Source organism: Mobula birostris, chromosome 10 (assembly GCF_030028105.1).
Source record: "Mobula birostris isolate sMobBir1 chromosome 10, sMobBir1.hap1, whole genome shotgun sequence".
Lineage (NCBI taxonomy): Eukaryota > Metazoa > Chordata > Chondrichthyes > Myliobatiformes > Myliobatidae > Mobula > Mobula birostris.
The window spans coordinates 5,215,101-5,241,268 of record NC_092379.1 but is presented as its reverse complement, the minus strand read 5'-3'; the positions used below and the strand labels follow the sequence as shown (position 1 = coordinate 5,241,268).

Genomic DNA, 26,168 nt, shown 5'->3' with positions numbered 1-26,168 from the left:
CAGCATCTCTAGGAAGAGGTACAGTCGACGTTTCAGGCTGAGACCCTTCGTCAGGACTAACTGAAGGAAGCTTATTTGTCTTTCATTTTCATGCTTATTTGTATTACTTTTTACTTTTTATTTTATTTTATGTTTGCACACTATCCCATTGTAAAGCACTTCGAATTGCAACGTCTTTGTGAAAATGCTCCATAAATAATTTATTATTACTACTAGCATGAGAGAGTCTGCAGATGCTAGAAATCCCAACGCAACCCTCACAAAATGTGCAGGTCAAGCAGAATGCAAACTTTCTCATATTATTACACTGGAAAACCAATTTCTTTGAAAGTGTTGCTTCCTCAGAATTTTTCTTCTGTTTACGATAGACCGCCTGAAGCCAATCAAAAATATGACTTCAGACTACTTGTATCACGTAGGAGTTCAGAGAAACAAGAAATTAACTTTTATTGAATACAGTATAATCAATTTAATTCCAGATTTTTTACTGCTGCTTGGCAGTAGTTCAATTAAGCTAAATATGTTTTGTTGATGGTTTTTGTTTGTACTCAGTGTCTCAGGCTTCTTGCTTAAGCATCCAACAATAAACAGCCAGCATTGATGGATTCCATTTGCCCTGTTTCTCCATGACCGCAATATCTTGGTGAAACCTTTCACCGTGCTCGTCATTGCCAGCGCCAAGATTTGCAGGGAAGAAGTCTAAATGGGAACGCAGAAAATGAATCTTTAGTGACATGTTACACTTCATGGTTTTGTGTGCTTGAAGCATGTTGTCAACCAGCTGCATGTAGTTTGGTGCTCTGTAGTTGCCAAGAAAATTTTCAACAATTTTTTTAAATGACTTCCATGTGATTTTCTCCGGTCTCACTAGAAATTTGTTGAATTGTCTGTCATTAATGACCTGTTTGATTTGTGGACCAACAAAAATGCCTTCCTTAATGTGACTTGAATTATGAACTAAAATAAATATTGGCGATTTTAAAAAATGGTGTGTGATAGGGAAATTTCATGCTGTTTTTCATAATCAGCAGCCGAAAATCCATAAGATACTCCCATAATTGTGGACTTCAGGAAGGGTAAGACGAGGGAACACACACCAGTCCTCGTGGGGGATCAAAAGTGGAGAGAGTGGGCACTTTCAAGTTCCCAGGTGTCAATATCTCTGAGGCTCTAACCTGGTCCCAACATATCGATGTAGTTATAAAGAAGCAAGACAGGGGCTAGATTTCATCAGGAGTGTGAGCAGATTTGGTTTGTCACCTAAAACACTCGAAAACATCTACATATGTAGCGTGGAAAGCATTTTGACCGGTTGCATCACCGTCTGGTGGGGGCGGGGTGCATGCTACTTTATACTTTATTGTCGCCGAACAATTGATACCAGAACGTACAATCATCACAGCGATATTTGATTCTGCGCTTCCCACTCCCTGGATTACAAATATTAAATATTAAAAATATTAAAATTTAGTAAATATTACAAATTTAAATTATAAATCATAAATAGAAAAATGGAAAGTAAGGTAGTGCAAAAAAAAAACTGAGAGGCAGGTCCAGATAGGATTGAAGGCTGCAAAACTAGTCAACTCCATCATGGACACCAGCCTCCGTAATATCCAAGACATCTTCAAGGAATGATGCCTCGGAAAGGCGGCGTCCATCATTAACGACCCCCGCCGACCAGGTCGTGCCCTCTTCTCATTACTACTATCAGGGGGGAGGTACAGGAGCCTGAAGGCACACACTCAACGATTCGGGAACAGCTTCTTCCCCTCTGCCGCAAACAAGAGGAATTCCGCAGATGCTGGAAATTCAACCCTGACGAAGGGTCTCGGCCCGAAACGTCGACTGTACCGCTTCCTAGAGATGCTGCCTGGCCTGCTGCGTTCCCCTCTGCCATCCGATTTCTGAATGGACATTCAACCCGTGAACACTTCATTTTTATTTAAATGTCCGATTTTTGCACTACTTATTTAATATAAGTATACTTACTGTAATTCACAGATTTTTTTCTCTATTATCATGCATTACTGCCGCCAAATTTTATGACGTACGCCAGTGATAATAAACCTAATTCTGATAGAATTCAGGAAGCAAAATCTTTATTGTCTGGATTGATTACCGTCCTCGCTCTTTTTGGGTAAAGCAAAATGCTTTGGGGCGGGCAAAAAGGCAAGTGTCGGTGAGTCAGCGGATGATAAAAACACACACACACCCCCACAGACACATCCGCCTCACCCTTAATCAGGCTGGGGAGCACCAACCCGCTCCTCTCAGTTTGACGCCGTGTGAGCTACAAGAACAAGCCGGCGTTCAGAGCGGCCGCCTGCTTCTAACTGCACTCCACTACAAGAATTCTCCATATTCAGACACATATTTATAAAACTAATTTATTCAGCAAGCATTTTCCCCTCCAAAAAGTCGAATTTGTAAGAGGTTATGGCTGAAACGACGACTGACGCTCTGAAGGACACCTCCAACGGCGACGTCCACCTGGGCGAGAAACCCGCGAACGGCAACAATGTATCGATCGGCGGCGACAATGTAGCGAGCGAGAGCCGAGAGCCGGCGGACAAGATGGGCAAGCTCCGGGGCTGCATCAAGGGGAATCTGCTGGTCATTCTCACCGTGACCGGGGTGATCATCGGCGTGGTGATCGGCCTGTCGGTGAGGAGCCTCGGTCTCAGCAGGGTTCAGATCATGTACTTCTCCTTCCCCGGCGAGCTGCTCATACGGCTGCTGAAAATGATCATCATCCCGCTTGTCGTCTGCAGCCTGGTCTCGGGCGCCGCCAGTCTGGACACGAAAGCCCTGGGCAAGCTGGGAGGCTGGGCGATGCTCTTCTTCTTCCTCACCACACTGCTGGCCTCGGCCCTTGGAGTGACCATGGCGTACATCATCAAGCCCGGGATGGGAGCCGAGGCCAAACCGCAGCTTCCCGGCATGGAAGAAGCGCTCCCAGAGGCTAAAGAAGTCACCGACTCCTTTCTGGATTTAGTAAGGTAACTCAAATAGAAAAGCTGCCGAGTTGATAGGCATTTGATTAAACAGGATCTACACAGCTCACGCCGGCAGATAAAGCCTTAAAAAAATCGATATTTACTTAAAATTACATCTTCTTACAAACTTGGCCCTACTTATGTAGCAGTTGGGCTCCAGAACAAGTGAAATTAACCATGTTTGCTGATGTGTGTTTAAACCTTTTTAAAAAGTAGTAGTTTATTGAGGGGCGGGGGAAAGAAGGCAGCAATCTTCCCTAACGTTGGTTACAACAGTGGAATTGTGCTATATCCTGGTCAATGTGTCTGTCTGATGCAATCCGCCACGTGTAGAGTAAGTTGGAATCCCGCGGCTGATGGTTGATTTAAAATACAAATTATTAAATGACCCTGGTATTAAGGTATCAGAAAGCATTAAACTGATTAAAAAATGTGAAAAGGACATGTGGTTTACAGCTAGTGTCGTTATACACGTGGTGGAATCTAAATTCCGCCCCCACCCCCGGGGACGTTTCGGCGAAGAACGCTGATGACGTCCGTATCTTCCGACACGGAATAAAGGAAGATTTATTTGATTCGGTTAAAAAAGAAATCCCCAAAGCGGGAAATAAAACCAATAACCGTCCTGACGAAGCGTCTCTGCCCGGAACGTCGACTGTACCCCTTCCTAGAGATGCTGCCTGGCCTGCTGCGTTCACCAGCAACTTTGATGTGTGTAACTTTTTTTTTCTTGTTGCTTTTGATTTCCAGGTGGATTAAAATTGACTGTAAAAAGATACAATTCATTCAAAGATCATGTTTTTCGTCCTTTAATTTCCAAATACCTCATTCTGAGGGGGCAAAACTTTTTTTAAAAATGGGTGTCACGGTACTGGCAGAGAATTCCAAAGCATTGCTTTAGAACAGGGGTTCTTAACCTGGGGTCCTCAGATCCCCGGTTGATGGTAGGAGTCCATGGCATAAAAAAAGTTAAAACCCCTTGCTCTTGGTCTCATTCCTGCTGGAGGAATGCAGTGTATGGTAAGTTTCAATGAGGTGTCCTTTGAGCCTTTAAAATGGAAATGAGGAGTTTCCTTAGCCAGTGGGGTGGTGAATCTGTGGAATTTGTTACCACATACTGCCGTGGAGGCCAAGTCATTTAAAGCAGAGGTTGATAGGCCATTCAGCCCGTCGAGTTTGCCCTGCCGTTCCATCATGGCTGATCCCGGATCTCACTCAACCCCAGACACCTGCCTTCCCACCATATCTTTTGATGCCCTGACCGATCAGGAAACTATCAACTTCTGCTCTAAATAAACCCACGGACTTGGCCCCCTCTGTAGTCTGTGGCAGAGCACTCCACAGATTCACTTCTCTCTGGCTAAAAAGAAAATTCCTCCTTACCTCTGTTCGGAAAGGTCACCCCTCAATTCTGAGGCAGAACCTCTTTCCATATTCACTCCACTCTCTGCCTATCTAAGACCCTCTTAAACATATTGTATCTGCCTGCACTGTCACCCTGGCAACACACCCCAGGCACCCGCTGTGTACAAAACCAACGCTTGCCCCGTACATCTCTTTTAAATATCAAAGGTTCAGGAAGTTCAAAGGCACATTTAATATCAAAGTATGTATCTATAATACAACTCTGTAACTCGTCTTCTCCAGATAGCCACAAAACAAAGAAAGAATATGAATGTCATTCAGAGAAAAATATCAAACCCATACCCCCTACACAAAAAAGAACGGCATTCCAATCATCAACCCGCAAACCCCACCCCACCCTCTCCTCACACAAAGCAGGACAAGAACATCAACCCCCAAACCCCCTTCTCACTGCACAAAGAAAATCCTAACAGAATTCAATAAGAACATCGACATTCGGAAATTGCACTGTCTCAGATCGCAAGACCCTGCAGCGGATAGTGAGGTCAGCTGAGAAGATCGTCAGGGTCTCTCTTCCTGCCATTACAGACATTTACACCACACGCTGCATCCGCAAAGCAAACAGCATTGTGAAGGACCCCACACACCCCTCATACAAACTCTTCTCTCTCCTGCCATCTGGCAAAAGGCACCGAAGCATTCGGGCTCTCACGACCAGACTGTGTAACAGTTTCTTCCCACAAGCCATCAGACTCCTCTATACCCAGAGCCTGGACTGACACCAACCTACTGCCCTCCACTGTGCCTATTGTCTTGTTTATTATTTATTATTAGTGTCTGCACTGTTTTGTGCACTTTATGCAGTCCTGGACGGGTCTGTAGTCTAGTGTAGTTTTTGTGTTTTTTCTTACGTAGTTCAGAGTAGTTTTTGTATTGTTTCAGGTAGCACCATGGCCCTGGAAAACGTTGTCTCATTTTTACTGTGTTCTGTACCAGCAGTGATGGTTGAAACGACAATAAAAAGTGACTTGACTTGACCCCCAAACCCTTACCCTCGCACAGCAAAACAGAAAGGAATGGGCAAAAAAACACAGCACATTAAAAACCGTAAGCTGTAACGCAGAACCACGATAACAATCTCCTTAATCATGGAAAGAGATGATGCAGATATCCTTTCTCCCTTGCAACGCATGTCCCCCAGAATTAGATACCCCGATCTTCAGAAAAAGATACTGCTGTCTGCTCTGTTTCTGTTTAAAGGGCCCACGTCTAACTTTATTCTACTTTAGTACAAGAATAATCAGGAAGTAATCATCGCATAATGTCAACAGTGATTCAGGAGGAGGAAAGTGGACAAGGACAAAGAACAGTTTTCAGATTGTGAAAGTCATTAACTGACTATAATTATGAGCTGAACCCTAAATATCCTCACTGTAGTTCCTGTAATCCTCACAGGTAGGAGGTAAAGGGTGTGTTCACGAACTGCAGTTTGCGCCTGACACTTGTAGACCAGAGGTATTGATTATCAATCGGAGCACCTGTTCAAATCCCACCCTGCAGTTATACATGGAATATACTCAGTGCCCACTTTATTAGGTACACCGGTACACTGGCTCGTTAATGCAAACATTTAATCAGCCAATCACGTGGCAGCATAAAAGCACGCAGACGTGGTCAAGAGGTTCAGTTGTTGTTCAGACCAAATATCAGAATGGGCGAAGAAGTGTGATCGAAGTGGCTTTGACTGTGGAATGATTGTTGGTGCCAGATGGGGTGGTTGGAGTATCTCGGAAACTGCCCTTCTGGGATTTTCACGCACAACAGTCTCTAGAGCGTGGGTTCCCAACCTGGGGTCCATGGACCCCTTGCTTAGTGGTAGTGGTCCATGGCATAAAAAAGTTTGGGAGCCCCTAGTCTAGCACTTACAGAGAATAGTGCAAAAAACAAAAAAAAAAATTCCTGTGAGTGGCAGTTCTGTGGGCAAAAACGTGTTAACGAGAGAGGTCAGAGGAGAACGGTTCAAGCTGACAGAAAGGTGACGGTAACTCAGATAACTACACGCTACAACAGTGGTGCGCAGAAGAGCATCACGTCAAACTCTCCATAAGTGCTGCTTCAGCTGCTGAGTTCCTCCCAGCACGTTGCGTGCGCTGTGAAGGAGATCTGCCATTTTGTCTGCAGCTCCGGACACGGCAAAGTTGCTGACTCTAAAGTGGCTGAACAAACCAATTCGGGAATTGGCATTGAAAGTTGGCACTGACCAACTCCAGATCTCGCAAGAGAAACAGAAGGAAACCAGAAACAGGATTGCATCAGCTTTCTCAGAAACCCATAGGAAAGAAATTATACTTTTTTTAAATATAGCACGGGGCCGTGGGCCTTTTTGGACTTGATGCTGCCTGACTTGCTGACTTCCTCCAGCATTCTGTGTGTTGTTTCTGCTTAATCTATCTGGTTGTATTTTGTCTTGGGCGGGTGGGGGGGATTGTTTTAACTTTGTTTCCCTGGCAAATTCAGACTTTAAGAATCGAAGGTGACTTTTGCGGGCTTGATTGCATAGAACAGCACCACACAGTACAGGCTCTGCAGCCCCGATCGATCTTCTTTTACCTACTCCAAGACTAATGCTGTGCTCACATATGCCTTTATTTTGATTTCGTCCCTGTGCCTGTCTTAAAGGTTCTGCGTGCATCACAGGAGCAAAATAAGACCATTCAGCCCATCGAGCCTGCTCTGCTATTCTGTCTATCTTCCCTCTCAACCCCCGTACTCCTGGCTTCTTCCCATAACTTTTGACGCCCTTACTAATCAAGAACTTTTATCAACCTCCGCTTTGACTTGCCCTCCGTAGCTGCCTGTGGCAATGAATTCCACAGATTCGCCAGCCCTTAGCTAATGAAATTCCTCCTCATCACTATTCCTAAGAGGGGACCCGCCAATCTGAGGCTGTCCCCCTCTGGTCCTAGACTCAGTCAGTTTCAATGAGATCCCTCCTCATCCCCCAGCAAATTGAGGCTCAGAGCCACTAAAGATTCCTCCTACCTTACCGCCTTCATTCCCAGAATCATTCCCGGGAGCCTGCTCCGGATCCCCTCCCATGCCGGCAGATCCTCTCTTCGAGGTGAGGCCCACAACTGCTCGCAGTACCCTAAATGTGGTCGCACGAACCCGCTGCTGTTGGAGGGGTGGGATAGGATCGGTGGAGGATGAATGGCCTTCTCCCAATCCAATGCACGCCCAGCAGCCGCTCCCCAGACAAGGTCCCAGTAACACGAGCACTGTGGGCGAGGCAGGAAGGTGTGCTTTGAAGCTGCAGATACTTCACGGGGCGGGGGGTGGGAGAAGGGGTTCTCGGACCTTCTTGGCAGCCAGAGACAATGTTCCTCTTGACAACAAGGTCGAAGGACCAAGCCATGACAGTGCACGTTCACATATCTTGAAGTGGAAGGTGAATGGGCTGCCCTACATTCCACGGCCCGTTTCTGGGCAGTGGGGGAGGGGGGACCGGTGAGCGCTCAGTTCGGGAGGCTGCTGTTGAATGCGCGGTTTTGTTTGGTGGTTGACACAGTCAGGCAGGCTGGAAGCGGTGTACAGAAACCCAGCCTCTTCCAACCCCTGGGATATCTCCAAATGGAGACTTCCCAGGCTGCAGGTCTCGTAATTTACAGAACGAGAGGGTGGCATTGAAAGACTGTCTGTTACAGCGTTTCCCATTCTCTCCTTTCCGTAAGCACTGGAATGTATCTGCAGTTCTCAATGTCCTAATTCCACTCTCCCTCACCCCATCTCCATCTATTCTTCCCCGCCCCACCACATCTCTACTCTCACTCTCTGCCTCTATCTACTGATTGACTGCTTTCTTTATCCCCCCCCCCCACCCACCGACGCAAGAGATTCTGCAGATGTTGGCCATCTTCAGCTGCATGCACAAAACACTGGGGGGACTCGGAAAGTCAGGCAGCGTAATGGAGGGGAGCCTGAGACTGTTTATCCCCCTCCATACGTGCTACCTGACTCCCCCCACCCTCTCTCTCTTGTATTCATGTTTCCACGTGCCCTTCTGTCCCTCCCTTGCTCCCTACCCCCTCTGTCCTCCCCCACCCAATCTCTTACCCCTTCTCCATCTCTTCATCCCTGCTGTTTATTTCCGCGTATCAGGCGGTGAGCTCACCGTTTCTTTAGCATTTGTCTGTTTTTCACGAGGCCCGGTTGCTAGCACGGGCGGAAAGCAAGCGAAGGGCCGGCCAGATTCGAACCCAGGACCATTCGCACCTGCACCACTAGCCTTGACCCACCAATTGCTCGGGGAGCTCAGCTGGTCAGTCAGCATCTATGGAGGGGAAAAAAACAGTCAACGTTGCCTTCGTCAGGATCGGAAAGGAAGATGGAAGAAGCCAGCTGGGTGGCTAAATTGATCTGGATGGAAGATCAAACTGGGTTTCTTCGCCTTAGAATAAATAAGGTTAAGAAGGCACTTTATGGAGCGAAGGCGGTTTGTGATTTTTAAAGAAGTCTTCCCTGTCATTAAAGGTTTTTATGGAGTGGAAAATGAGAAAGTGTTTCTCAGGGTAGACATTTGGAAGCTAGGAACAAAGAATAGGCAAAATAATCAGAGGCTTCATGAGGAAGTGGATTTGCTAATGCAGTGATTTCTAGATCAAGTTCAAGATTATTTATCAGGTATACATCAAAACACAGAGTGAACTGCACCATTTGTCTTAACAACCAACACACCCACAGGTGTTGTCACCAAAATATTATGTCCACTATGATTTGGGATTCATTGCCTGAAAGTTCAAAGTAAATTTATCACCAAAGTACATGAGATGAAGGATCCTTGAGAGTGAGTTCGTAGGTTGTGGGAACATTTCAATGATTGGGCTGGTGAAGTTATCCCCTTTGGTTCAAGAGTCTGATGGTTGAGGGGTAGTAACTTTCCTGAAGTTGGTGGTGTGAGTCCTGAGGCTCCTGTACTTTCTTCCTGATGGCTGCAGTGAGAAGAGAGCATGTCCTGGGTGGTGGGGGTCCCAGATGATAGATACTGCTCTCTCACGACAACGTTCGTGTAGATGTTCTCAATGTTGCTCCTTTTGGGGTGGTACAGTAGCGCTGTAGTTCGTGCGATGCTTTACCGCGTCAGCGGTAATTGTGGTTCAATTCCCCCTGGAGTTTACTCTTCCAGTGACTGTATGGGTTTCCCGCGGGTGCTCCAGTTTCCTCCCACATTCCAAGGACACAAGGGTTGGTGAGTTTGTGGGCATCACATGTTAGCACCAGAAGCGTGGCGCCCCCAGCCGATCCTCGTTGGCACAAGCGACACACTTCACATGTGACAAATGACAAGTAAAGCTAATTTTTAATAGGAACCTCTAGAGGGGTATTGGATTTCTGATAGTTTGGTCCTCATAGAGGGAACAGAAGTGGAAAGAATGAGCAATTTCAAGTCCCTGAGGATCTAGTCTGGACCCAACATATCAATGCAGCTGCAAAGAACGACAGTGGCTATATTAGGAGTTTGAGGAGATTTACTATGTCACCTAAAACACTCACAAATTTCTACAGAGGTACAGTGGAGAGCATCCTAACTGGCTGCATCGCTGTCTGGTATGGGGGAGTGGGGTGTATGGGTGGCTATATTAAGTTGAAGAGAGTTGTAAACTTAGTCAGCTCCATCCTGGGCACTAGCTTCCAGAGTACCCAGGGCATCTTCAAGGTGCAATGCCTCAAAGAGGCAGCATCCATCATTACAGACCCCCATCACCCTGAACATGCCCTCTTCTCATTGTTACCATCAGGTAGGAGGTACAGGAGCCCAAAGGCACACACTCAGTGATTCAGGAACAGCTTCTTTCCCTCTGCCATCTGATTCCTAAATGGACATTGAACCCATGAACACCACCTCACTACCTTTTTATTTCTATTTTTGCACTACTTGTTTAATTTAACTATTACATATATACCTGTAATTCACAATTTTTTCCCTATGACTGTGCATTGCATTGTACTGCTACTGCAAAGACATAATGCTTCTGGTACAAAACCTGATTCTGATTCTGAAAACTGGAATATGATTAATTCTGCTAGTGATCTATAAAATGGGCTGAATGGCAAGTTTCAGTCCAACAATACTTTGAAATTGCATGTTGAAATCGCGAATTGTGGTCTTAAAAATGTACATTTTTGGAACAGACGTTGAGTTTTCACTGATTTTATCAGTTCGTACAATTATTCAGTCACACCGGATGTGTTCATTAAGGACAAAATTGTGAAAGGAATTTCAAACCAGGGTAGATCTGAAGAAGCTGTAAGTCCGAGCAACACGCACAAAATGGAGGAACTCAGCAGGCCAGGCAGCATCTATGGAAAAGGTACAGCCGACGTTGCGGGCCGAAACCCTTTGGCAGGACTTTGTGAGTCCTGCCAAAGGGTCTTGACCCGAAATATCAATTGTACTTTCTCCCATGGATGCTGTCTGGCCTGCTGAGTTCCTCCATTTTGTGCGTGAAAGGAATTAATTTCCCATTACTTCCAGGTATGACTAATAATTCTGGTATTAGTTCGTAGAATCTTGAGCACTGAAGCACAGACCTTCAGCCCATTTAGTTCATTCCAAACTCTTGAATTCCGCCTATCCCATCAGCCCGCAACTGTATCCAAAATTTTCTTAATATTGAAATCAAACCCATATCCACCACTTGTGCTGGCAGCTTGTTCCACACTCTTCATCACCCTCTGAGTGAAGTTCCCCTTAAACATTTTAACCTCTATTTTTAACCATTAAGAACCTCAGTGGAAAAAGCCTGTTTACATTTACCCTACCTATACCCTGTACCCCTCATTAATTTTGTATACAAGGTGAATTTCATAGAAACATAGAAAATAGGTGCAGGAGTAGGCCATTCGGCCCTTCGAGCCTGCACCGCCATTTATTATGATCATGGCTGATCATCCAACTCAGAACACCGCCCCAGCCTTCCCTCCATACCCCCTGACCCCCGTAGCCACAAGGGCCATATCTAATTCCCTCTTAAATATAGCCAATGAACTGGCCTCAACTGCTTCCTGTGGCAGAGAATTCCACAGATTCACCACTCTCTGTGTGAAGAAGTTTTTCCTAATCTCGGTCCTAAAAGGCTTCCCCTTTATCCTCAAACTGTGACCCCTCGTTCTGGACAACCCCAACATCGGGAACAATCTTCCTGCATCTAGCCTGTCCAATCCCTTTAGGATCTTATACGTTTCAATCAGATCCCCCCTCAATCTTCTAAATTCCAACGAGTACAAGCCCAGTTCATCCATTCTTTCTTCATATGAAAGTCCTGCCATCCCAGGAATCAATCTGGTGAACCTTCTCTGTACTCCCTCTATGGCAAGGATGTCTTTCCTCAAATTTCCTCTATTTCATAGAGTTATCATGGATTTATGAACATCTTTTAGGCATTGGTGTTTGAGTACCAGGCCATTCGGCTCCTGAACCCACTCTGTGCCCACGGGCTCCTTCAGAGACTCTACAGTTCATGTTCTGTGAATTATTTGTTTACTTTTTGCATTGTTTGGGCAATTAAGACCATAAGAGCATAAGACAAAGGAGCTGAAGTCAGCCATTCGGCCCATCGAGTCTGCTCCGCCATTTTATCATGAACTGATCCATTCTCCCATTTAGTCCCACTCCCCGGCCTTCTCACCATAACCTTTGATGCCCTGGCTACTCAGATACCTATCAATCTCTGCCTTAAATACACCCAATGACTTGGCCTCCACTGCCGCCCGTGGCAACAAATTCCACAGATTCACCACCCTCTGGCTAAAAAAATTTCTTCGCACTTCTGTTCTGAATGGGCGCCCTTCAATCCTTAAGTTATGCCCTCTCGTCCTAGACTCCCCCATCATGGGAAACAACTTTGCCGCATCCACTCTGTCCCTGCCTTTCAACATTTGTTCTTGTGTTACGCGCTGGATGTTTGAGGTGTGTGTTTTCTCGTGGATTCTGTTGTGTTTCTTCATTCTGCGGCAGTCTGCAAGAAGACGAATCTCGAGGTTGTATATACTACACACGCTTTGATAAGTTTACTTTGAACCTTCAGTAAGCGGGCAAGAACATAACAGTTGCAGTACGGTGTGGAAAGATGTGGCGTAGTGGTTAGCACAACGCTTTACAGTACCACTGACCCGGGTTCAATTCCCGCCGCTGTCTGTAAGGACGTGCTTCCCGCGGACCAAAGAGCTACCGGTTGGTGGGTTAGTTGGTCTTTGATACTGTCCTGCCATTGTGGCTAGGGTTAAATCAGGGGTTAACACACAAGATGCTGGAGGAACTCAGCAGGCCTCTTGTGTGTGTTACTCCAATGACATGGAATTCTCTGCCCAGCGAAGCAGTGGAGGCTACCTCAGTAAGTATATTTAAGATAAGGCTGGATAGATTTTTGCATAGTGGGGGAATTAAGGTTTATGGGGAAAAGGAAGGTTGGTGGAGATGAGTCCATGGCCAGATCAGCCATGACCTTATTGAATGGTGGAACAGGCTCGACGGGCCAGATGGCCGACTCCTGCTCCTGTTTCTGATGTTCTTATGTCAGTTTGTGATTATGTCTTGTTTGTGATTAAATTGGGGGTTACTGGGCAGCAGGGCCGAAAGGCCCTATTCCACGCTGTATCTCAATGCAATTTTCTGCCGGTATTTACTTATTTATTGTGTGTTTATTTATTGAGGTACAGTGCAGAATAGGAATTGTATTTATTACGTAGTGAGAGAATGGGTTACGTGAAGGGATCTGGGCGCACGCAGTGCTACAAGCCCACATTCCAGAACAAACGCTGCGACGGCGAGTGCGGCTGTACTCGTGTGACCGCCCTCTCTCTCTCTGTCGATGGTGAGTGAGAGCTTGCTGCCGATTATTGAGTCGGGGGGGGGGGGAGCTCGAAGTAAAAGTGGGGCTACGGGCTGTCACGGAGGAACGGCGACTGTTTCTCTCCCCTCTCGCTGAGGAAGGACCGATATAGGGGAGCGGGAAGCGCAGAATCAAATATCGCTGTGATGATTGTACATTCTAGTATCAATTGTTTGGCGACAATAAAGTATAAAGTATCTCTCTCTCTCTCCCTTGTTCCTGAGAGGAGGAGCCAGAGGGATGCCAATTTGTTGGGATGAGGAGTCGGTTTTAATGAGCTGTAGACCATGGTCTCTCTCCCTTTGGGGCTTTTCTGTTGCTTGCATGAGGAGTGATGGGAGGGCTGATGCTTTCTGGTGGAATAAGAGGGCTGATGCTATTTGATTGTGAGAGGGGGCAGGGGGCTTTTGGGTTCTTGCGTCTTTTTTCCGTCATTCATTCTTTGGGATTTTTCCTCTGTTTTGAAGACGTCTGTGAAGAGTAAGAATTTCAGGTTGTGTACTGTATAAGTTCTCTGAGCTTAAATGAACTATATTCAAATAAAATTTTTATGCCAGTGCATTACAGCTATCCAATGTGAAACCGATAGTGGACGTGCATTGGCTCTGACAAAGTGTTTTTGACCCTGAAACACAGTGTTTGTCTTTCCACTGATACTCCCTGAACCTGTGAGCATTTCCAGACTGACCACTCCACCTTATTGCCTCCCTGCACCTTCCGTAGCAGTAAAACAATGCTTTATATTCTGCTGTCGGTTTTCCCTGTGGACTGTTTCCATGTGGGTGTCGGGGTGGAGATGCATCCCTCCCAAAGGAGGTGTGAGGCACTCCTTCCCTCTGCAGGTCACCCTCGGGCAGGGTGTCGCACCTGCTCAGCCACCTCCGCCCACACCTCCCATCAGGGTCACATGAAGCCATGGGAGCAGGTGGTGGATGGTCGTACCAGCAGCCGGTGCAGATCACAAGTCCTAGTTATGCGACCTCTGACACCAGGCAGACAATCTCTGAAGAGTATTGATCATGGCTGGGGTCACCCATCTTGTAAAGTCACTGTCCAGAAGAAGGCAATGGCAAACCTCTTGTGTAGAAAAATTTGCCAAGAACAATCATGGTCATGGAAAGACCGTGATCACACATGTCATACGACACAACTCATAATGATGACTATTTCCATGTATTTAAATGTTGCAAACATCTGTATGGATGGCTTGCAAAGTAAACTTTTCCACTGGATTTTGGTACATGTGGTAATAATTAGTACATCAGCTAAATTGCCAAGCTTTTCCCCCCAGGTTTCCAGCATCTGATGTTTTACTATTTTCAGAGAAACTATTTCATAACATGCTTAACACATCTTATGTCACGGAAAATATGTTGCTTTTGTTAGCAAAAGCGCCAACTTACTATAGATTTAAAAATAAATAAGTGATTGTCCATTCAGAAATCTGATGGCAGAGGTGAAGAAACTGTTCCTGAATTGTTGAGTTTGTGTCTTCAGGCTCCTGCACCTCCTCCCTGATGGCAGCAATGAGAAGAGGGCATGTCCTGGATGGCAAGGGACCTTGAAGATGTTCAATTTAAAGTTGAAAGTAAGTTTTATTATCATAGTATGTATATGTCACCATATACCACCCTGAGATTCATTTTCTAGCGGGCATACTCAATAAATCTATAGAATTGTAACTACAGCAGAATCAGAGAACAACCACCAAACTAGAGGTTTCAACCAGAGTGCAGAAGACAACAAACTATGCAAATACAAAAAGAAGAAACAATAATATAAATCAATAAGCAGTAGATATCGAGGACATGGGATGAAGAGTCCCCAAAAGCGAGTTCCTAGGTTGTGGGAACACTTCGGTGATGGGGTGAGTGAAGTTATCTGCACTGGTTCGAGAGCCTGATGGTTGAGGGGTGTTAACCGTTCCTAAACCTGGTGGTGCGAGTCCCAGGACTCTTGTGCCCTCTTCCGGATGGCAGTCGTGGGAAGCGATCATGTCCTGGCTGGTGGGGGCCCCTCGGGGATGGACACTGCCCTCCCTTTGAGCTTCAGTGATGTGCTCAATGTTTGAGAGGGCTTCACCCTTAACGGACCAGGTAGTAGTGAGGCTCTCGAAGAAAAGGGGATAACTACAGTCATCCTATTTCAGGTGTTCCCACCTGACTCTTTACCTTGTTACCTCATGCTCTCGTTTATTGATCGCTATTTACTTATATTTGCATTTGCACAGTTTGTTGTTCAGTGATCCTGTTTACAGTTACTGTTCTATAGATTTGCTGACTATGGCCACAGGAAAAAGAACCTCGGGGGTTGTATGTGGTGATGTGCATGTACTCAGATAATAAATTTTACTTTGAACTTTGAAGAGGGCACTTCCTGAGTGCAAAGGGTCCTTACTTTTGGCTGCCACCTTCCTGAGGCACCCACCGCCTCTCGAAGACGTCCAGGATTGTTGGGTGGGTGGGGGAGCGGGGTTGTGCCTGTGAGCGAGCCGGCTGAGTTTGCAACCCTCTGCAGTCTTTTGTGACCCTGTGCGTTGTTGATCAAAATATGGTGTGCTGCAGTTTTATACTCGTCTGTCTCATCTGCCTGGCTCTTCGAGTATTTCCGCCATCTGCTTTAATATTAGAGTCAAGCCCAGATTCAAGTTCATTTCGAGTACTGGCATTGAAGTATGAAACAATGTCCAGCCAGTATGTAGTGTTTACTCGAACAAATCAATGCTGCTGCTGGACGCCAGTCACGGGAGTTATCCTGTATGTCGTGTTCTCTGCTCACTCCAATAATAATGTTCACAAGTCAAAGAAGTGTATTCAATCTTTTGAAATCACTGTTTTTTAAATAATACTTTTTATAAGATTTGTATTTTTAAACAAACTCACGTATTTTTCACACACACTGGCAGAAAGCGGTATAGTAGCTAAAATAAGTTCATCTCCTTTCTCATTTTTTATTGGCCAAATGTTAACACATGACCCATGTGATGTCATTGTTTTAACCATGTATTAACGAATTTATCTTTAAGGGATTTCTTACCTATAAAAGTGATAATTTTTTTTCAGAGGCGCCATCTTCATCCCTTCTGTCTTTTGTACCCTTTCAGCTCTCAGCACCACTCCCAGCTCTATTTAGTTTGCTTCGAGTTTGCATGTTTGTTTGTACTCTGATATAAACTGAAATCTTGTGGTTAAGACTGCTCGACATTCCTGACTCCTGGAAGAACCTTCAGGGTCAGAAATTAAACAGAGATCCAGTGTCAGTAACTCACAAAACATGCAATCTTGAAGTGATTAGACTAAAACTAGTGATATTAAACAGACTTAAGTGAAGTTAGTAGAGTTAAGTGATTTCAAGTGTATTAAAAGCGGTCAGCAAAAGATATGACAGCCGGCAGTCCCCAGCTCTAAACTGACAAAAAAAATCATGAATACGTAACTTATTCCCTTTGCTACTACCATGCCCCCACCCATGTGACTAACTACCATAATAAATGCACAACAGAGAATACAATACAGATAGAAGACAGGTGTAAAATACTATCATAAACTATTCGGAAGATCTCAGTTTAAGTGTTTTGGTTTTTTAGCATATGTCCAGCTTGTTCTGTTGCTGCTGTTTGTGTTCTGCTATGCATTGTGGGTATGCTATGTTGGCCCCAAAGTGCGACCTGCCTCCCCCCCCCCCCCACTCAACACCTCCTTGGGTGCGTTGGCCCCGTTAACGCAAGCGACACACTCCACTGTGTGTTTCAGTGTACTTGTGATCGGTAAAGCCGAATCTGAATCTGAAATACTGGTTAGGGCACTGGGAAAAATTAACCCCAGTTATGGTTCAAGACGGGACCCTGAAAGTACAGCCAACTGTGGGCGGGGGGGGGGGGGGGCGGTGTACCTACAAATTGTTTGCAGTGGAGTGAGTCTTGTACGTTTAAGTTCAAGTTTATTGTCATTCAGCTATACGAAACAGCCTTCCTTTGGGGCAGTGTTTCCTAACTTGGGGTCCGCGGACCCTTGGGTTATTGGTAAGGCTCTGTAGCATCAAAAAGGAAAGGTTGGGAACCCTGCGCTGGGCCAAGGTGAAAAACACACTACATACAGTCATACCTGGCACTTATATTTATGATCCATCACATACAATCGCAAGATCATATTGACATGACCTGATGATTGATGGTGTATGGGATGTTGTCCTGGGGCCATGTTTCTACCTGAAAAGCAAATTCTGCTCTTGAGATGAGACTGCCAGACTGACACCAGCTTTTTAGAGGGATGTGGTTCACAAAAGCACATATTTAAGGAGCTTCTAAGGCAAACCCTTCGTCAAAGATTAAATTTATCTGCCATATTCATTTACGTGTGAGGTGGATTCCGGTTAATTGGGACACATTGGGACCACTACGTCTTGGCCCAATTAGGCGGCTGCACAAATTAGCTGGAAGATTCATGAAAATCGTTAAAAAGGTATATAAAAAAAGACAAGTTACTCACTAACTGAGTAATAAATTATGTGTTATAAATTATGTAAATGAAATTATGAATAAATTAGAGCGCTACCAAAAAACGGTATTAGTTCCTAATAGTTATTGACAGAGGAATTCTTCAAGTGTACACTTGGCTATAAATTGTGATTGACTGTAAATGAACAAAAGCAGTGTAGTCAGCTGGTGCAGATAATGGATTGCCTTCATACAATGCTTTCAACAATTGCATCCTCCAAATCTTCATTTTCATTATAACATTCAAGGTGATTGTCGACACCTTTAAATTCTTCATAGTACCTAACCTCTGGAAGAGGTGAAATCATTTCATTTTCACTCCTGGCTGTTTGGGAATGCTTGAAACTGCAGTGAGCGACATGCTGCTGAATTGTCTTACTGTTTATTACCCACCAACTATCAGCGGCAAAAATCACTGCTTTTTTGAACACGAGCACGTGCAACTGATGCTAATTAAAACTCAGTGTAGTGTCTGAAGGCCACACACAATGTGCGTGTGACTGACACTAATTAGAAACTGTTCGGCAACAGTCTCCTGTCCCATTTAGGCGGCTGGGTGTCGCAAATAAACGAAGGGAATCCAGGCTATTTTCTTGATTAGTTTTTGTTCTTATTTGAGTTATCCCAAATAAGCAGCTGCCCGATTATCTGATTGCCCAATTAACCGGAATCTTCATTATTAAGAATTTGCTATGGTGTGTTGGGTGTCATTCAACAAATACAACAGACAATAATTAATAAAATATATATATATAAAAATAAGGTTATTTAAAGTAAGGATATGGAAAAAATATGGAATAAATACACAAATACCAACATGTTTTACACATTATAAAAAGTGGTTCAAAATCTTCACAGTGCTGTTACGGGTAATAGATAGAGGAGGTGGTGGGGGGCTAATTGGAATGGTTGATCAGATTAACTGCCTGGGGAAGTGACATTTAATGCTTTTCATCCCGTTTTCCTTCAGGAACATCTTCCCATCTAACCTTGTCTCGGCAGCATTTATATCGGTGAGTCAAGTTTGCATTCGTAGCAAAATTATTTCATCACACACAACTTGATGTGGAAAACGAATTCAATTCTGTTCAATAGGAATAAGATTTTGGAACGAGTAGAAGTGTCTCCATGTCTGTTAGTTTATGTATATCCGCTAACATCTGGTAATTTTTTGCTCTTCTTCTTTTTTGCCGTTCCCCGTTCTGGCTCTCCTACCCCCTGGGCTGCCTATCACCTTCCCCTGGTACCCCTCATCATTCCCTTTCTCCCATGTCCACGCTCCGATCAGAATCCTTCCTCTGCAGCCCTTTACCTCTTCCACCTATCACCTGCCACCTGCCACCTTTTACGCCTCCCTCCTCTACCTATACTGGCCTCTTTCCCCCTTCCTTGCCAGTCCTGATGAAGGGTCTTGACCTGAAACATAGACTAATTTTTCCTCTCCATAGGTTCTGCCTGATCTGAGCCCCTCTAGCATTTTGTGTGTGTGTGTGTGTGTTTTTTTTTTCTGGATTTGCAGCATCTGCAGAATCTCTTGTGTTTATATCAGCAGATTGCCACTTTAGTGAAGTAGGCAGCCATGCCTACACAGATTGGTGCCACTGCTCCTCACCTGCAGTGACCTGCATTCCACCCTCACTTCAGTGCTGTCTGTGTGGAGTTTGCAGTCTCTCTCTGCGACCTTTTGGGTTTCCCAGGCTGCTCTTGTTTGCTCCCAAAGCCCAAAAGTGGTTGTTCATTGTGTTCGATGATGACAGGTTACCCGTTTTTAAAGCACTGGGGTAGTTCCACTGTTTTGACTTCAGAAGTCCGGGTCCAGTGGTACGAACAAGTATCACGAGCTGGGGTCTTCCTTGGTTGCAGTGGGTGACCGTGACGTCTTCTGTGCCTTGTCCTGCCCTTCGCTCTCCACGGAGCGTCGCAGTACTGCCTTCCTGGCCGTTGGATCTCACTGTAGGTCTCATCCACCTGAGCTGACTTCACATGCTCGGACAGGCATGTCCCTGTCTCACCGCGATGTGAGTTCGCCAGCTACGCTCACCCGGTTTAGCCAGTCTATTGAATCAGTTCACCGGCGGAGGGGTGGCCGCTGTCGCATGCAGACGGCTACTTGGAGCCACAGGTGAGAGCGGAGTGTCCGGTGGGGACCAAAGGTGAGGGAGCTGCCCCAGAATGGACACAACAAGCCCCTTCGCCAGAGGTGCTACCCCTCCCTGGACACTCTATACACCCCAGCTCACTGTGGTGATAGTTTACTGTAAATTACAATAAAATATCTTAGTGGTAAAATCTGAGGCTGTTGAAGGGAATGTGAGGAGACTAAAAATGGGTTAAGTGTAAATGGGTGTGAATTGATGCTCAGCAGGGAACTGATGGGCTGAAGGCCCTGTTTCTCTGCTGTATGTCTGTGACTTGTCTCCCTAGTTTCTTAGAGTGCCTGACCTTCAAATGACTTTTAAACTGGCTCAGCCAGTCTCTCAGTTCAGAAGCAGACCACCCAACTGGGCATCACAGTAGCGTAGTGGTCAGCACAGCGCTTTACAGTGCCGGCGACCCGGGGTCAGTTCCCAGTTGGTCATTGTAAAAGGCTAGGATTAAATGGGGGGATTGCTGGGCAGCACGACTCGAAGGGGGAGGGGGGAGATGGAAGAGCCTATTCCGCTATGCGTCTCCACAAACAAATAAAGCCCAAACCCAATGGAATTCCCTCCAAGAGGACCTTGTCATTGGGGTTGGAGGTTTGCCTCAATGACCCAGAGAGCGATATTGGTTGGAGTCGGGGCTTTATGCTTTGGCTCTTGGTAGGGTCACCCATGTCAAACAGGTCAAAGGGTAGAGGCCAGACTCAGAGTGGTCCACCAGTCCTCCAGGTTCAAGGTTTCATCTCAGGGCTGACAACCCTGACTGATCAAACAAAACTGTTACGGAAACAGCAATGAAGACTCCTTCTACATCCGAGTGTGACAGTATTCTGAGTCTCCACTCTGGACTTGCACGTCTGAGAGGAGTGAAAACTGAGAGGAAGCTACTGACCTGATGAAGGAGCTGTAAGACCTCCATTGGTTCCCAAAATACCAGCAGCGTAACAGGCAGTTCACTTCACCAGTGAGATTCAACAGTGTGTCTTGGAACTGGCTGCATGCTTCCATGAAAACATTCAGGTTTGGGACAAGTTTGTCTGGCTCAGCCGTCTGGCCAGGCCCCAGCCAACAACTCCTAAGGCTGAAAAACAGTGACAATATTAGCAACTGATTCTCAGATTTATGTAGATCTCTTCATTGGAGAGTTACTTGATGGGGGATGTGGGTTTCGATGGGAGAAATCTATCACCAAAACAGCACAGAATAGGCCCTTCCTGCCGAGTCACCCAGCAGCTCACCGATTTGACCCTGGCCTAACCACAGGACAATTTACAATGACTAATTAACCTACTGACCAATACGTCTTTGGACTGTGGGAGGAAACCGGAGCACCCGGAGGAAACCCACGCAATCACTGGGAGAATGTACCAACTCCTTACAGACGGAGGCGGGAATTGAACCCAGGTCACTGTAAAGCGTTCTCACCAAATTCAGATTATTGGAGAGGTTTTGAGGTAAATGTTTGGCTCGTGGAAGTGAAGTTGTCACTGATAAGTCTTGAAATATTTATTAACTCCCTTAATTTTACCTTAATGGAGAGGTTCCTGGGCTATTTCTAGATATAGTTAAGAGACAATCCTACTGTGGGACTGAAATCAAATGTAAGGATAACAAAAGAATTTCTTTCATTACAAATGTTTAGGAACTAGTAAAGATTTAACAACAAATATGATGAAGATTATTGTACATTGAACATATTTCTTGTATGTTGAACATGTTAAAAATTTAACAACAAATGTGGTGAAGATTATTGTATGTGAACATGTTTTTATCTAGTTCCTCGTCCATGAACCCTCTTTTTTTCTTCCCCAGTACGCCACAAATTACAGGACTATAGCAATTATGAAGAATGTCACCGATGAGTTTGGAAGAATTAACGTGACCATCGAAGAGTTAAAGGTGAGTGGGGAAAACAGAGCCAATATACCTGCAGAACTTTTTTGCATTTATATAGCACCTACAACCCACAACTTAAGGCATTATCACCGCCGGGTTAAAAGGTAAATGTGGCAGCAGATTTGCACAGCAAGATCTCACAGAGTGGTGTGATATGAAGAATTTATTTGTCGCTGTTTGTAGAGGGAAATGTTGGTGAAGACACCAAAGTCGGTCGTTTTCCCTAGTTTGGACGTCCCAGAATGATAGCTGCTTCTCAGCTGTACGCATGATGAAAAGAACCTCGCAAGTTCAACGTGCATCCATGAAGAATCTGAGAATACAGGTCCATAATCCATTGACCGTGGCGTCACAGGCGGATAGGGTTGTAAAGGAAGATTTTGACGCACTGGCCTTCGTAAATCAGTGTACTGAGTACAGGAGATGGGACATTATGTGAGTCATTGGTAAGGCCTAATTTAGAGTATTGTGTGCAGTTTTGGCCATCTCCATACAGGAAAGATGTGAATAAGGTTGGAAGAGTTGAGAGAAAATTTACAAGAATGTTGCCAAGACTTGAGGACCTGAGTTATAAGTAAAGATTAAATAGGTTAGGACTTTATTCCTCAGAATGTAGAAGATTCAGGGGAGGTTTGATAGAGGTATACAAAATTATCAGGGGTATAGGTAGGGTAAATGCAAGCAGGCTTTTTCCACTGTGGTTAAGTGGTACTACTAGGTTGGAAGATGAAAAACTTAAGGGGAACCGGAGGGGAAACTTTTTCACTCAGAGGGTCATGAGAGTGTGGAATGAGCTGCCAGCACAAGTGGTGCATGCGAGCTCGATTTCAACGTTTTGAGAGATGTTTGGATAGGTACGTGGGATGATAAAGGGCTGTGGTCCCAGTGCCGGTCGATGGGAGTACGCAGTTTAAATGTTTCTGCACAGACAGGATGGGCCGAAGGTCTTGTTTCTGTGTTGCATTTTTCTGTGAGTAAAGATAATATTTCATTTGAGGAACAGCCTGTCCAAAATGCGGCAGTCCCAAGGTGTGGCACTTCCTTAAGCCTGCAGTCAAGTATTGACGTACGGGTAATGACTAAAAGGAAAATATCTTATACTCCGCCTAGTGCAAAAGTGCAAGAGGTTATAGAGTCATAGAGTAATGGAAATTACATGTGGAGTCCCTGCAGTATAGACACATGCCTTCAGGCTTAAGTTGTTGAGTTGTGATCCAAATCTAAGTTGGACTTTTACACAAGTGTCTCCACTTTGCGAGCAGATCGGAGGCTGGGGACCCGACCGCACAGCAAGTAACTCGTCATCTGACTCTCTGGTCCTTTCGACCATCAGAAAGGCAGAAGTCAGAGCTATGATGGAATAATCCCCACTTCCCTGGGTGAGTGCAGCCTGAATACCACTCAGGAACCTCAGTGGCATCCAGGAGAAGAACAGCCTAGTTTACTGACACACCATGCTGCTGCCAAAACGTTAGCTCCATTTATCATCATCGCGTTGTGACTTGGAAATATATTGTCATTTCCTCATTGAGTCAGAGAATCATACAGCATGGAAGCAAACCCTTGGCCCACCTAGTCCATGCTGGCCAAGATGACCATCAAAGCTAGTCCTGTTTCCCCTCATTTGGCTCGTATCCCTTGTCGTGACTGTGACTGAAGTCACCAGAGAGATGCAGCTGGTAGATAGAAAAGTCACTGTTCAGGATGGACACACACACACACACACACACACACAAGCTGACAGCCATTGGAGTTCCTCAAGAGAAAGGCTCCCCAAGCCAACATTTCAACACATTTTTATACGTTAAAGAGCAAAGCTAACAGGATGATTTCATCATACTTCTTTTGAGTTAATTATAATATTCCTGATGTCTGTTGACTCTCGAGTCAGATTCATGCAATGGATGTTGTTTGCATTCATGCATACGCAGACGTCTCAGTCAATTGGTGTTTCCTGGTCTGCCATTTACTCTAGAATGCAGCTCCAGGAAGACCGAGCTCCATTTTAAATTTAATCTACAATCCATATTCAAGTTTGAAGACTTGTTGCTGTTGAAATTAATATTTACTATATACCCTAACTCCAGAATACACCCTACCATCCCTCAACACCTTTCCTATTCCTGTACCCATCCAATCGTCTTCTAAGCATCGTTATCATACCTGCCTCTGGCAGCTTGTTCCACATACATTATGCACCATCCTCTGCATAAAGAAGATTTAAATCGTTCCCCTCTCACCTCAAGCCAGGGATCCCAACCTTTTTGTTCTGCCATGGACCCCTACCACTACGTGAGCCAACTGTGTGGACTCCAGGTTGGGAACTTCTGGCAGCGGAGGTTTGAGATCAGACCTTTCCTTCTCCTAGATGAACTGCCAACCATGGTTGACGAGCCCCGTCTATACCCCATCAGTTTGCTATTGAAGGATTTGCAGGGATGTCCGGAGAAGTTGGGCAGACTGGGACTTTATTTCTTGGAGAGTAGGAGACCAAGAGGTGATCTTATAGAGGTGTATAAAAGCATGAGGGGAATAGACAAGGTGAATGAAACATTTTCCCAGGGGGTATCAGAGCTCTGGGGCATAAGCCTGATGTGTGGTGGAAATGATTTACTAGGAACTTCAGAGGCAACTTTACTTTTATACAAATGGTGGTGTGTATGTGGAATAAGTGACCAGAAGAAGAGGTTAGAGATTCAAATTTACATTTATTATCGAAATATGTACACAGTAGACAATCCTGAGATTTGTCTTCCCACAGACAGTCACGAAACAAAGAAACGCCATGGAACACATTCAAAGAAAATATTAAACACCCAATGTGCAAAAAAAAGACTATATTGTGCAAATGGCAAAAATTGAGTTGAATAACGTACAGAATGTTAAATATCAAACCACAGAGTCCTTGAAACAGTCCAGGAGGGTTCAGTTCAGATCAGTTGAGCGCTGTGTCATTCGTTGACTGCCGGCCGCAGAGCCAGTCCGCCCCGATCAAAATCGCACAAAGTAACGATATAAAAGGGGAAACCAGAAACACATAACGTGAACTGAAGTGTTCAATCCACAAACCATGTTGATCAAACCTCGCCCAAGACCCAAGATTCCTACCCCTTCCTCCAGCAGCAGAGAGGGAGAGGAAGACGAGCTAAATGCAGGCCGATGGCGCTGAACACCCGCTCGCCTTCCGCTGTCATCCTTGTTGAGTTCAATCTTACTCAATGCTTTAATTGGCGAGTTGGCTGGGAATTGGAGTCGATCATGGGTTCATGCTCTGCCATTAGGCTGCACACCCCTGCTCTCAACCTCGCTGTTGACCATGCCGAGTTCCCTTAGAGAGAGCAAAAGCACCAGGTCGCTCAGTCAGCCCAAAAACACATGATCAAAATGTAAATTACGGGCTCCAATTGCGTACAGATTAGTAGCAGATGTATATTCAAAAGAAGGAGAAGTAGTTGTTTTGGGAACTGTCTGCAGGGCGTCGCCATTAGTCACATTGGTCGCTGGCGGCATCTTGCCTATTATAAAGCAGTCAAAATAATAGACTTTTTAAAAAGTTGGACGGATACCCGGATTGGAAATGTTTGGAAGGTTATGGACCAAACCTTAATAAATGGGACTAGGTTGGGTGGGGCTATCATTCACCAGTTGGGCTGAAGGGCCTGTTCCCGTGCTGTATAACTACCACCCTAAGATAGCAGCCTTTTTTTTGACATAATAACTATCTTGGGAATAAGTTGCCACCTCCTCTGGTTTTGTCCTTCCACAGCTCACACGGAAACAAACTTTCTTTTTGAACGCACTGTTGTTTTCTTAACTTGGATCAGCTTATTCCGAAGTCTCTTTCACTTCCCCGCAGAGTCCCAGCATTTTAACCGAATATAATTTCAGCTTGCTTTCGCTAAAGGATATAGGCAGGTCAGTGGATGCAGAGAGACGTTACTACTTGCTTGCTGCCCGTTGGCGCCATAGGCGTGTAGGGTGGCGACGAAGTTCTGCCATCTGTGTCTGTCCTTGGCCATCTTCTCTATTGTGCTCCAGGTCTGGTTCAGAGTCCTCGTTTCTGTCTCTGTGGCACGGTGCCAAATTGCCTTTGCATTTCCTCCGTCCTTCAGGGGTCCAATGAGGTGCTGTCTTGACGATGGCGTTGGCCTCATCACATGTCCAATCCATCTCTTTGGGAAGAGAATAGAAACCAAGATTTGCTGCTTTCTAGGTGGGGGCGGGGGGGGCTTGAATTGTACTCTGGGGATCCGACCAGCTAAAATGGCGGCATAAAATACCCGAAACTTGCCTCCCCAAGAAACTCCCACCCCAACTGTGGGGAATCTCAGACCCTGCTGCAACTGAGGTTGAAGGTTATTGGAGGGGCAAGTGTATGGGTAGT

General features: G+C 45.4%; 1 protein-coding gene across 2 annotated transcripts in view; it reads left to right on the top strand.

The window, feature by feature from the left end:
• The first annotated feature begins 2,225 nt into the window (after positions 1–2,225).
• slc1a5 (solute carrier family 1 member 5) overlaps positions 2,226–26,168 on the top strand; it is a 37,414-nt gene continuing 13,471 nt past the window's right edge. Inside the window, exons 1-3 of one of the 2 annotated variants that reach the window (XM_072269851.1) lie at positions 2,226–3,002; positions 18,718–18,760; positions 21,701–21,787. In XM_072269851.1, the coding sequence (XP_072125952.1) occupies positions 2,440–3,002; positions 18,718–18,760; positions 21,701–21,787 (693 nt within the window). In that variant the 5' untranslated portion in view covers positions 2,226–2,439. The remainder of the gene's footprint in view (positions 3,003–18,717; positions 18,761–21,700; positions 21,788–26,168) is intronic. The other variant, XM_072269852.1, reaches the window with a different exon arrangement.